Here is a 12,843-nt window from a genome sequence, read left to right as displayed (position 1 = left end):
AATGTTTTTAAATCAAGCGTTCTGTTTGGTTAGTAAGTTTATTTATAAGTGGACAAAGACAGACACATCGTTAATGAAATATTCGTAGAACAAGTAACTATTCTTAGGTAACATTCCAACTAAAAAATGTATGCTATCGAAATTTATATCATCGACCATTTCATTTCCACACTTGTTCTTTATAAAATTTGCAGGATCGATTCTTACTGTAATAAATAAGATCCGAATTTCATCAAAAATCTATTTTCCCTAGTTAATGCGAATTTCAACAAATCTAATTTTGACAGATTTCTTTCATCAATGCTAGTTTTCATCAATTAAAGCTAATACGTTATATACATTCCGAATGTAAATGGAGCAACACTCAATGAATTAATGTTCGAAATATCATAGCGTTCATCGTAACACATAAGAATAATATAAATGTATGGATCTACATAATAATTACGTACTATTTCTAGAATCGATTAATTCACAGATGATCGTTAATAAATGTATTGTTGACTAGTTCGATCAAATTCCGGAATTTTGAAATACACGTTTCAACACAATCTTAATTAATCATATATTGAACAATGCTCGCGAGGCGCGATAATCGATCTTAATTACGGACAGATTTCGAAGAATTCTCATCAAGAAATCACAATCGCGTGAGATTCCAATTAAGATACAGCTTTTGAAAAATATTCTCTATTTGAAAAAGAAACCTCTTAACAAAGACATTATTGCAATCTATGGACCACCTTATCGACGCGCTATTACGAGTCTAATCAAGGACGATGAAACGGCTTAAGGAACTCGCGACACCGTTTTCCCAAGTTGTTCCTACGATCGACACAGCGCAACGCACGCTTTTGATTATTATTGATCAACCGTTTTGACTGTGGCGTGTACTTACACGAGCACGCAGAAAAGTGAGAGGACGAGCACGAGTAGAGTACACCTATACGATACACACGCAACAAGAGCGAACTGGCACGCCACGCGGCTCTATAACGCTGCCACGACACAGCGAATATAGAGAGACGGGCGGACCTTAATGAATCTTTATGGGATGGTGTCGTGAACTTGTGTACCCTCCGGTGACTGACTGAACCCGGCCGCGTTAACCATTGGCGCGCCTCATCACCGCGGAATGCTTCTATTCTGGTTTGTCCTCCGCTCTTTTTTGTGTTCAACCAGCGTGAAAATCGAGGCAAATTTGCTTCAAACTACCAATGTACCCGGAAATTTTAAAGGATAAGAACGGGGTAGTTCGTCAGCAGGTGGTTTGGATGCTTGGCAAGGTATGTATAAAGCGAAACGTTTTGTTCGTTCGTGAAATTAGTGATAACTGTTTGCAATCCTGATGACGAGATTGTCGACATAGGAATTGAAATTTTTTATTAGAATGAATGGAATATACTGGAGGCTCGCGACTTTAGAAGAACGAATTAGAAACGTTAACTGGGACTTAAGAAACTCAAATGACAGGAGTATTCTCGATGACTCATGGAATAATCCATTAATAATTTATTATAATCTTATAAATATTTAGTTCCATAAAATTGTAAAATACGTAGGTGTGAGAAATAGCGGCACAGTAATTGAAGCGAATTCTTGAAATTTCCTTTCATATTAAAAAACACTATTCGACGATGTAAATCGATTGGGAAAAAAGTTACAAATGTTCCATTAACAAAACTCTAGTCTCTACTGGATCGATAGGATCAAACTTCCCACCTTTAAGATACATAGATATATTATATCCATTGTACAAAATCAGATAGTTCCTATAATTAAACTTCTTTGATTAAACTTTCGATTAAAAAATTCTGTAAACCTTGTCTATTTTCAATAGATAATTTTTCATTTGAAGATAATTCATAGAGAGCAAAAAAAAAAAAAAGAGGGGAAACATTACGCCAATGCGACGGGTTGCTCATTAGAACCGACGCTGGCGTTGCCGCGGCTTTGATAGTGTTGACGCGCGAGTCGGTGTTCGTAAAATTTGAAGGGCGTGCAGAAGGTCCGTGGGGTCTCGACGAGTCGCATCTTGATTGTCATCAAGCCGTTGCTTGTCGCGTGATATTGTCATTAGCGCGCCGAACCCCGAAGAACGCTGACACTCTCGTCCACGCAGAGACCCACTTCGCGTTTCGTTGATCGATCCACGTTGATCGATTCGTTCGAATGCTTCTCACGATCCGTCGACTTCTACAGAGTGAATCTTCATACGATCGATAAACATTCGGTAAACGTCGATTGCAAACCTGTCGATGGTCGACGATTAGGCGAATAATTCCGTCATCTTTTATTTACATACAAGAGCCATTTGTCTTTTATTTCTCTCGCTTTCCTTCTTTACATAATTTATATGTCGTGAAAGTAGAGTGAAGAATTGAATTTAAAGTGAATTCGAGTTTTATCAATTTTCCGTTTTATTAATAATTTGTACGATTTTATCGATAGACATCATAAAATGTTTGTTTTTATCGTCAAACGTATGGAAAATCGTTGACTAAAGGAGTCGTAAAGCCGAACTTGCACTGTTCCACTTTGGAAGAACACGATGGGCGAACGCTGTTTTCATCCCCGTCTTTTATCCGCGTACATAAATTCGGCTTAAGCTTCAAAATCGAACAGCAACGAAAAGTCACGCATTGGATTTAGGGAAAAGATTTAAAGAAAAAATTTAGGAAAAAATGGGAATACCGTAATTGAATTAAGGACAGAATGACAGAATTGAGTTAGCATTCTTATCGATTCTTATCGAATTAGTAGAAATGGCATACTAAATATACGATGATTTTTGTACTATAGTTACTCGACAATGTTTACCAACCAGTAATTCATATCGAAGATTGCTCCAGCTTAAAATACTAATATTACACACTTAACACGATACAAGAGAAAGTACTATTCATTCTGAACCTACATGCAAACTACGTTCACAACTATATTTCTAACTAAAGGTCACTTTTTCAATTATCTAGCAATTATTATATTCAATTATTTATTAAACATTACCATTTACATGATTAATTTCTACACTTTTATACCAAAAGACACTCCGGTATTTCTATCCTCAACAATCTTGGATGACCAATCGATCATAGAAAAAAGGCAGCTTTTCACAAAATTATTTGCCACATAAATAGCTACGTTCTCTCGTATAATTAACAAAAAAAAAGAGTCATCAATGTGCTTACCGGGATCCGAGGAGTCCAAACTTGCGGGCGCTTGTTGACTGAGAGGTCCGGGTGTGCCCCCGCTTCCGGGGCTGCGTGCGTCGTCATTACCACCCGCACCGGGGTACGAAAGTGACGAGGAGGGTGGCCTCTGTAATGAACAGAACAAAAAACGATCAGACGATACGCTCAGATACACAGTTCTCTTACACTACATTAAAACAACACACGAAACGGCCACGAAGCATCGAACGACACGGTCATCGAGTTCGAAAAGGTCCCTTTCTTCGGTGTTATTCGAAACAAACGTCACGTCCGAAGGGTTGTTTCGAGGCGTACGCGCGCAATACCGTTGCCCATCCACGGGGAATACCATTGACGAGGCCGCGGCGGCCGATTTCGATCTCGATTAAAGGCGGAGCACACGTACCACTCCTCGAAAATGCCCATCGCATAAACGATTCGACGACGCGCGCGTCCTACGAATCGGCCTCGCGCCAACCGCTGAATATTCTCGAGCGTACGCTCGCTTATTCCGCGGGTGTAGCTGTGTGATAATCACGAAGCCGCGAACCTGCCCGTTCGGGAAAATACGCGCGGCAAATTGCCTGCCGGCCCCTCGTGCGAGGAATACGCGACCACGAGGCCCACGTTTCTTTGAACCGGAGCCTAATTGTTCCATTTCGGATCGTTTCGATGTCTCGTTCGATCTCGGACTTCGTTCAGGCTGTTTCGGATTGACGACTATGTATTTTGAATATTCTTTCGTGGACGCGTATGATACATTCAATGGCTACAAATAATATCGACACATCGTTGCATTTGTTGTAGCATTTACATAACACAAATATAGCAAAATTCGCTTTATTTAGTAGTCCTTTCATGTAATTGCAAAAATTTGATAGTATGAAAATAAAGAAACGAAACGTGATAAGAAAAAGTTAACTCATTGGAAAATAAGGGAATGCGCTAATACTTTCGCGGCCATTGTATGTACATATGTACATGGAAATTTCTAGTGTTCTTCTTCTCATTTGACGTATTATATTCTTTCTTTTTTTTTACTTACTGGTATGAGATTGTAAGAAGAGGAAGGACTGGTATAGTAATGAGGTATTGAATTCATGTTGGAGACAGGGCGTTGTATACGTATTATAGATAGTGGTTGGAGAATCGAAACAGCATGAGTAATGTAAGAATGGAATTATTATTTTGTTAGCGTTCACGGTGTCGTTGATCGAAAGAAAGTTTTGCTACACGACTGGGAAACGAAACACTCGACACGAGTAGTCGTTCTCGTTGAACCTCTTGTTATTTGATCGACTACTCATATTTATTTTAATAAACGAATAAATTCACTTTACGAATGCTAACCATTAAATTATTTCGAAGTATACACATAGAATATATTCAACCCTCGTAAGTAAATAGCATTTTCATTCATTTGTATCGCATTATTAACCCTTTCGTTATTAAAGTCGTATACGTGTGTATATTATTTATCAGTGAATTTTAAGCAGAAAAGAAATCATAGGATCACGCAGGATCGTTCTACCCTGGCAGATTTGTTTACGCGAAAAGCAACAGTATCGATCGTGGCCCGAGGTCGTAGGATAAGAATTCCAGGCAGGTCGGTATCACGAAGCGAAATGTCTGGATATATCACGTCTACCAGGGCAACAATGAGTGACAGCTGACTCCCACATGCTGTCATAGGCATCATCTTCGCGATAATGTACCGACTCGGCTCCCTCTCTCGATTGGTCGCTCTCGTATCTGGTTAAAATCGTTACACGGTCAAATCTATAGGACCTTCCTGCGTCCCGAGGACGTGTTCACGTGTGCACGCATCGACGACGGCGACGACGATGAAGCTGATGAAAGCACGACCGGGGAAAAGATCGTCGTCACTGCGATTCGCCTTGGAGATACGACGAATCATTGAAATTCCATGCGAACCAACCTAACGGAATTCTCAGATATAAACTACTTTACTTTGGCAACGGAATAATCGCATATTCTAGCTTTTGTACTTTAGTTGCAATGTATGATACGTAAGTAGAGGCGCCATGGCGTTCGATTCGCGTGCTTTGTATAGAATTGTAATGGCTACGACTTCACGTGGGTGGTAAGCTTGTAACGATAGAAAATATTGCAAACATGAGTTTGATTGAATGCGATAAGTAGATTGTAGATATTTATGTGTTCATGGGATGTTCGGATGTAAAAAAATTATACAGATTGTACGTAATATGGGAAAATATATAAAATACAGTAGTGAAATGTATAAATAATTATTGGAGTTTATGTGGAATTAATCAATTCTTCCCACTATATATGCATGTATCTTTATTGCTTTTCTTAACAGGATTACGATGTCCCGCTTCCATATATGTACGTCACACGTGATACTCAATACAGTATAACAAAATACAGTAACATGAATTCTTCCCACTATCTGTGATTCTTCCTTGTTGCATATAATAAAAATTCGCATGCAAATAAGTAGATTCAGATAGCAAGAATTGATTTGCTCGAAGAGTAATTAAAGTTCCATCCAAATAAACAAACTTCTCCTTCTAACAAAGTACTTCTAACAATAAATAGAAAGTGAAATAAATTCCAATTCTAGGTTCTACTACTTTCAAATTATAAACTTACATAAACATCCACAATCCTTATTAGATGAAGAGTAAAAACAATTTGTAAGAATTAAGAATAAAGACAATAGGTCATATCTCTATTGTATACAGATGTGTATTGTATTATATTTACATTATCTGCATTTACGTGTCTCCATGGTCATTAATCTAGATTTAATAGCAAAGAAAATTGAATAGACACGGTTGTATACGTTCCAATTAATTTCACATAATTCTCGTCCGGGACGTCTTAATTTTCATTAGAAGGGGCCCGCGATCGTTCGTCCCGGACACACGGAGGATATATACGTCGCGCGAGCGAGTACAAGAGCGGTAACAAGCGAAAGGGGGACATTAATAATGCATCGGTTGTCGCTGGATTGCTTCCTACTAGCAGCAAGTACGAAACAAAGGGCGATGCTTGTCATTGTCACCTACGAGGCGAAGATGATCTTGTCGGCCACGATCGTTCCGATGGGTGAATCTAATCCGAACGTGTTGACGAATCGATTAAATCAACCTTATTCCCTTCTACTATATATAACTTTGTACAAAACGAAGTATACATATTAAAGATCGCTCTAAGTCAAAGGTAACTAAGTTCCTGCAGTTTTCCATCAACGCCAAGTTCCATTGAATAAACATTTTCTTGTTCTCTAGACTTTTTATTTCTGAATACAAGAAGAAAGAGAAGATAAAATACATATATATATTAAGAACTTTATAGTAAAAAAGTGACAAGTGAAGTTGATATCTATGTAAATCTTTGTACTACACACTTTTTACCATATTGGTAAATAACAAAAATTTATCCTGACGCATGCAGGAAGATGTAAACGTAAATACAAGACTACATTTTCCCTGTCTTCCGTAGGATAAGTTTTACAAAATTAAAGTATCTATTTAAAATTATTTGTTTTAAGACACAAACACATTTTAATACTCTTCAAATACAGATGATGAAAACCTTCGAAACGGAGCACTTCACTTTCGGAACAGTTATATACATCAGCTCAACCATTTAATTACCTCTAATAAAGTTTTCATTCACCTCCGACCATTTTAAAATCGATGACTTCACCTAGTTACTGTTATCAAGTATAATTTCGTATTACATTACAAAGCTATTTCTTCGTACCATTTACCTTCTCTAAACTATTTTTTATCTGCCATTGAATTTCGCATGGACGAACGACACAGTTTGAAGGTGGATCTTGCCCGGTGACGTCACTTCCTACTAAAGTCCCGTCGGTCTTTTTCGTTTTTTAAATGGACAGGCAAGGGTCCGGCTGCGTGACTTGTGTCGATGCAATGATAAACGGTTAACGGGTCGACGGGCTACGCGGTCTCGTTCCACCTCGTTGCCCGCTCTCTCTCTTTCTCTCCAATCTGTTCATCTCTCTGTTTTTATCTGCCACTCCGTCTACAGGCGCTCTTAAAGCGTAATTCGACAAACCGGATGTCTGGTCTGCCCCTTAAATAAATCAGTTTGCCCGCATCTCATATTCCACCCCCGCTCTGGTAACCGAGCGTTTCCCTCTCCGCCCCCTTTTCGACGATGGAAAACACCGGGTCAAAAGGCGTCCCCGAACGGAAGAAAAGCGATGAGCTAACAAGATGCTGCCGGGACGCGTGATCGGTGACGAAACAAGACTGACGATTGGGTGGCAATCACGAGTTTCGGTGAAATGGGCAACGCGTGATTCCTTCTTTTCGATTTCATCTAGCGACTTCTGGAAATATACTGTTGCTCTCTACGCGAGTAAAATGGAGGAATTCATGGGCATAAGTTCACTACGTATTCAAATACTCGTAAACATCTTTTATGAATATATTACGAGCATTATGAGAGGCATTCTGAAATTTCATTAGCATTTTTATGAGACTTGACTATCGTGACTATATTGGTAAAATTTTCAACAGATCTGAAAATATATATATATATGTACGAGTAAATGTAAGCGATGTAAATTACAAAATAATTAGTACTAGTATTTCGTGAGGCAGCTTGTGTACAGTGTCTACGAAAAATACTTATTTTTCAATGAAACGTGTTTTTTATCAGATTCTATCTTTTATTACATAAGATCGATGTGTGCCAGAAGGTAAAAAGGATGGTAAAAATGTTGTCGACAATATGCGAATGCAAGGTTGGCAAAAGATTCTATCACGAAGCATAAATAAAGATTTACTGCGCAGATGAGAAGTGTAACAGATACGCGGAGACAGTCGATAATTGATCGATGATCTGTCAACAGCTGTGTCGGTTCGAATGATTAGTGAATGGCATTCTTCGATAATTTGCGATCACGTACTGAATTTTAATTTGGATATGTCGCACACTGCACTAAACAAGAAATTAAACATTTTTCTACAATAATTGTATGTTTCATTGAACAGTTACACACAACAGAATTACTAACTGCTATAATAGATTAGATATTCTAAGATCTACTAATTTTTTAAATCATGCGCATTTAGCATCTAAGCTTAAATATTATCTGACTGTTCGAATAACACGCACTGATTCAACCAATCAACGTTTATAAATTTTTGCAAATGTTTCTAAAGGATTAAGAAAGATATAAGAATTTAGTAATAATTGTAAACTATCTTTAGTCATGAATAATTTTCTAACGCGCGATTCTGCAAAGCAACAAGCCAAATTTGAGCATAGTTCAAAATGTGAAAGTCGGAAACGTCAGATTCAGAAGAGAGAGAACAATAGTAAATAGGGGATCGTAGTTCACAGCGTAAACGCACGCGGACGATAAATTATAAGGCCGATGGTCGAAGTGACGACGCGAGATGCGCCGTTATCGGCGTGGTGATCGCAAGCCGATGACTTACGCGCTCGTACTTCTCGCGCGCCTCCGAGTCATTGTACCCACGTATTAATTGGTCGTTGTAACATAATGCCGTATAATTATGTAATTAGCGGCCGAGCATTACTCTCGCTGACTGTTTTACGGGCGAGATACGTAAATCTCTGCAATTAATTTATTGGTGCTCCGGAGGAAAACGACCAGACGTCGCGCGAGTCCCAACGATAGAAAAGGACAAGCACGCCATAAGATGTGTAGGCGCGACGAAGAGAGCTATAGATGAGTCTCTAAAAGAGATGGATGATCCGTGAGGAGCAAGGAAGACGAAGTTTCTAAAGAGAAAGAGGATGAGAGTCTCGAGTCTGGATCGTAGAAGCGAGAAAGCGCGAAAGGTTCGAGAGCGTGGCCATCGAGCGAGGCCAAGATTCATCGAGGCTCGAGCCTGTCTAGGTCGTTTCTCGGCTGGACGAAGAGGAGGCGGAGAAAACAGGCGCAGAGGCCGTCCACGATAACGAGTGTCGAGGGCGCGACGCGGAATGATCGTCGGTCGCGAGTGACGAAGACGAGTTACCAGAAGAGAAGAGAGAAAGAGAAAGAGTCGAGCTTTCTCGGTTCGGTCTCGCGGTCTTGAATTTCTCGACGATACCGGGTGGCTGTCCGCGGCGATCATAAATTACGATTTATTGCGGAGCCAGCGCCTCCGCTCGACGGATTATCTTGCCGTTATGTCAGCACGCCACAATTATATTTACATTTTCCTCGGTAATGGAATTCCGGCCGGCTTTGCCACGGAAGTCCCAGCGATCGTAGCCGGAACAGCGGATTTTCTGGGTTGTTGGTTTCGCGCCTGACACCGCGCCGCGGGAAATCTTCAACGGGTGCCTCGTCACCCTTGCTTCCGGTGGAACAAGGACAACATAGAAACGGTAACTACATTGATTCACGAAAGTATTTGGACATTTATCAGAGAACATTTTTACGTCTATATTGTACGTATTATATAAAACTTCTTGAATTTTCATTAGCTCTGTAAGGAGACACGACTGTCATCGTATTGATTAAGTTTGAATTAAATCTGAAAATATACGTAGAAATTGTAAAATACTTAATGAAATTATTTAATGAAATTCTTAAATGTTTCGTATAATACGCGTAATATATTTATAAAGAGTATCTGCAAGTATTCGAATATTTTCGCGAGCCTGTGTAGGTGTTCGCTGAAGATGTTATTTTATAGTTTGCGATGAATCATATATTTTTATTTTCTAGAATTGTTATTCATAATATTCCATATATAACAGAGAGGTAGATAAATATTGTGTGACGTGGTTAAAGCGATGAGCAATTTCTTCAAATTCTATTTCGATGAATTTCAGTTTCAATGATGTGTACTCGGCGAATCGGGGGAAAAAATTGCGTGGAACATTAATTTTCTTCGTGAACAATATAGCAGAGACCGTTTCACCAGTTCTCGCCATTACGATCCATCAACGCCATTTTATCGGCGCGATCGTAAGCGCGATTATAAATAATAAAACGGGCACGTGCACGTCGATCCTGGGTTCAATTATTTCAAAACGAGCAGCTTGTCGATGACGTTTATTGCATCGAGTTAATTTCACACCTATCGCTTGAAAACCTACGCGATCGTGCTCTTCGTTCGACGTTTACCGAAATGCTGACTCTTGTAATGGAAAAGAAAGAGGGAATCCGAGGGGTGGCAGAATTTTTCATGAATTTTACGTTTCTGTCGGTTTTATATCTTTTACCGGTACGTTGCGCGATCGTTATAGATCGTAGACGAAGACCGAAGGAACGTAGGGACAAGTGTGATAAATGACAGAGCAATTATGTATTGACAGTCTCCATCATGCTTGCACGCATCCATACCATGTTTTACGTTCAGGTGCGTTGCATAATGCCCGCGTGTTTCGCTTTTGTTCGTCAAGGAACGTAGTTGCGTCGTGTTCCGACTACCTACCGCCATTGAATACGAGATCGATGCGAAGATCGCAGATATCGACCGATTAAACAGGTAGAAAGAAACACAAGCTATAAAAAAGACATAAAATTCCGATTCCATGAATTTAGCTCAGAATTATATTAATTTAAACATGTACTATTTTATATTTAACACTAGGACTAATAAATTAATTACGCCGATCAATTAAAATTGGTCAATTCCCTTTTTAATATTCGGTGTTCCAAAAAACAGATGAAATATTTTCATAAATTTATGTACTACAAGGAGACAATACGAATAATTATGAATACCAAGGTATAATGTTTTTAATTTTCTAATCTTCAGTTTCTTTTATATTTTAATTTATGAAATTGATCAGATAACGTACTTGTACGACTTCTACACGTATATATATTTATTCTCATCACTACTCTAATGGTAACCATCTATAATGTGTCTATAATATGTTCCAGTACACACACACTATGGATCAGTACTTTTAGTGTTAACAGACTGATAGCCAAATAAATCAAGTGAAACTCGCTAAATATAAATTCTCTTTGCCGCTTTATCTCGAGTATAAAGAAACTTCAAGCGAGATAACGCAACGAGAAAAATTGTTGGTGCAAGTATGTTCACACGAGTCCCACTGAACAGAGGCCACAGACTCTCGTCCGAGTCGGACGAGAGAGTTTCAAGAAGGTTGAGCAGAGGAAGGAGGGCCGACACTCGACCAGCTGATGGATCTAATCAACATTCCTCCCTAATCACAATATAGTCGCCTCTCTCTTTTCCCCGGGGATCGCCACCAAGCCTCTTCCTCTTTTTCCTCGTATGCGAGACGCTTCTTCTCGCCGAGAGCCCGGGACCCGCAGAGATTTGCAGATGCGTCCGGCCGACGCATTCGTTTTAATTTAGCCGCCGTATAAATTAGACTCCCAAATGATCGTGCTCCTTCAAAAAACCGCGGCGACCGGCGAAAAACCTACGTCGCTCGGTGATCCTCGGGGCTCCTACGTTTCTTTCGAAATCGAGTTTCACGACTTACGATATCCTGCCTTTGTTGCTGTCGACCGACGACGCGACGATCCAAACTGGTCGTGCAACGCAAACATTTCTATGCAAAAATGACTAAAACATCGTGATTCACGATATCCATCGTTGTTCAAACCATCATGCCGACGTAGGATTAACACGGACAAGACCAATTGTCAGGCATAAAATCCTGCAAAGTTTCCTCCATAGAGCGCAGCCCACATCGTCCAGCACAAAAAGTTTCTTCAACGATAAAACCTTCGCTATTACTCTACAGCTACGATGTTGCGGGACATCTATATCGCGAACAGAGATGAAGAAAGCGAGGAAGGGGCAGCAAAGAAGGAAACGTAACTGATCGACCCGCATGAGCTCGGTATCTCGACAGCCGGCAAACTGAGGATGGTTCTCCGGCTGCAGGAGGCAGGGGATTTTAAGCGTCGTCGATCGACGCCTCGTCTACGAGGCTCGCAGGTAACGATAACAGGAACCAGATCGCTGGTATAACAACGCGGTCGAGCCGGCAGCTCGAGCGAATACACTACGAACAGCTCTCCGACTCATATCTACTAGCACGGTGGCGCAGCGTTCTTCGGCTAATTGGTTTCCCGTGTTGCGTTCGCCTCCCTCGGGATAAGGCGGTCACCTTTCTCTTCTCTTTCATATCGTTCACCTTTTTTCCATCGTGAACAACCTTCCTTACGTCCTTCGCGGTTTCCTTCCTTTTTAATCTCTTCATCGACAAAAAGCTATGGATAACGAGGGCGTTATTGTTAATTTCCTGTGATTGGTCAGTGAGAATTATCGATGAGGACTTGTTAATTTTAAACATTCTTGGAATTTATGGAATGAAAATTTGATATTTGCAAATGTGCTTTGGCGTTTTTGGTTAAAAATTCGGAGTCTCCAGAATCTTTATTTTTGCTCTTAATTAATGCCACAAAAAGGAATGCTAATTTCCTTTATTTTCCTGGCCTACCTTTTCTCCGTCTTAATAATCCACTCGAAGATCAACGATATTTCCATTATTCCCACAATAAAGCTATCCGCGTAACAAAACCTTGATATCATCACCAACAATATTATTCTAACAACACACTAATCCCACCTCTCTGAACAACTTCAAACCTTTATATTATCCAATCTTTCAACACTCGCGCTAACTCCTTGATTCCAGGTTGCTCGTCCGGTTTCCTGCTCGACAGTTC

General features: G+C 39.9%; 1 protein-coding gene across 5 annotated transcripts in view; it reads right to left on the bottom strand.

The window, feature by feature from the left end:
- Positions 1–12,843, bottom strand: part of hth (Meis homeobox homothorax) — a 502,527-nt gene that overhangs the window by 350,415 nt on the left and 139,269 nt on the right. For all 5 annotated transcript variants that reach the window (XM_069126288.1, XM_069126289.1, XM_069126292.1 and 2 more), the window contains exon 7: positions 3,192–3,321. In XM_069126288.1, the coding sequence (XP_068982389.1) occupies positions 3,192–3,321 (130 nt within the window). The remainder of the gene's footprint in view (positions 1–3,191; positions 3,322–12,843) is intronic.

This window comes from Bombus flavifrons, chromosome 13, assembly GCF_040668555.2.
Source record: "Bombus flavifrons isolate JBK064 chromosome 13, iyBomFlav1_principal, whole genome shotgun sequence".
Taxonomy (NCBI): domain Eukaryota; kingdom Metazoa; phylum Arthropoda; class Insecta; order Hymenoptera; family Apidae; genus Bombus; species Bombus flavifrons.
Note: the sequence above shows the minus strand (reverse complement) of the source record. Positions and strands in the feature narration are given on the sequence as shown.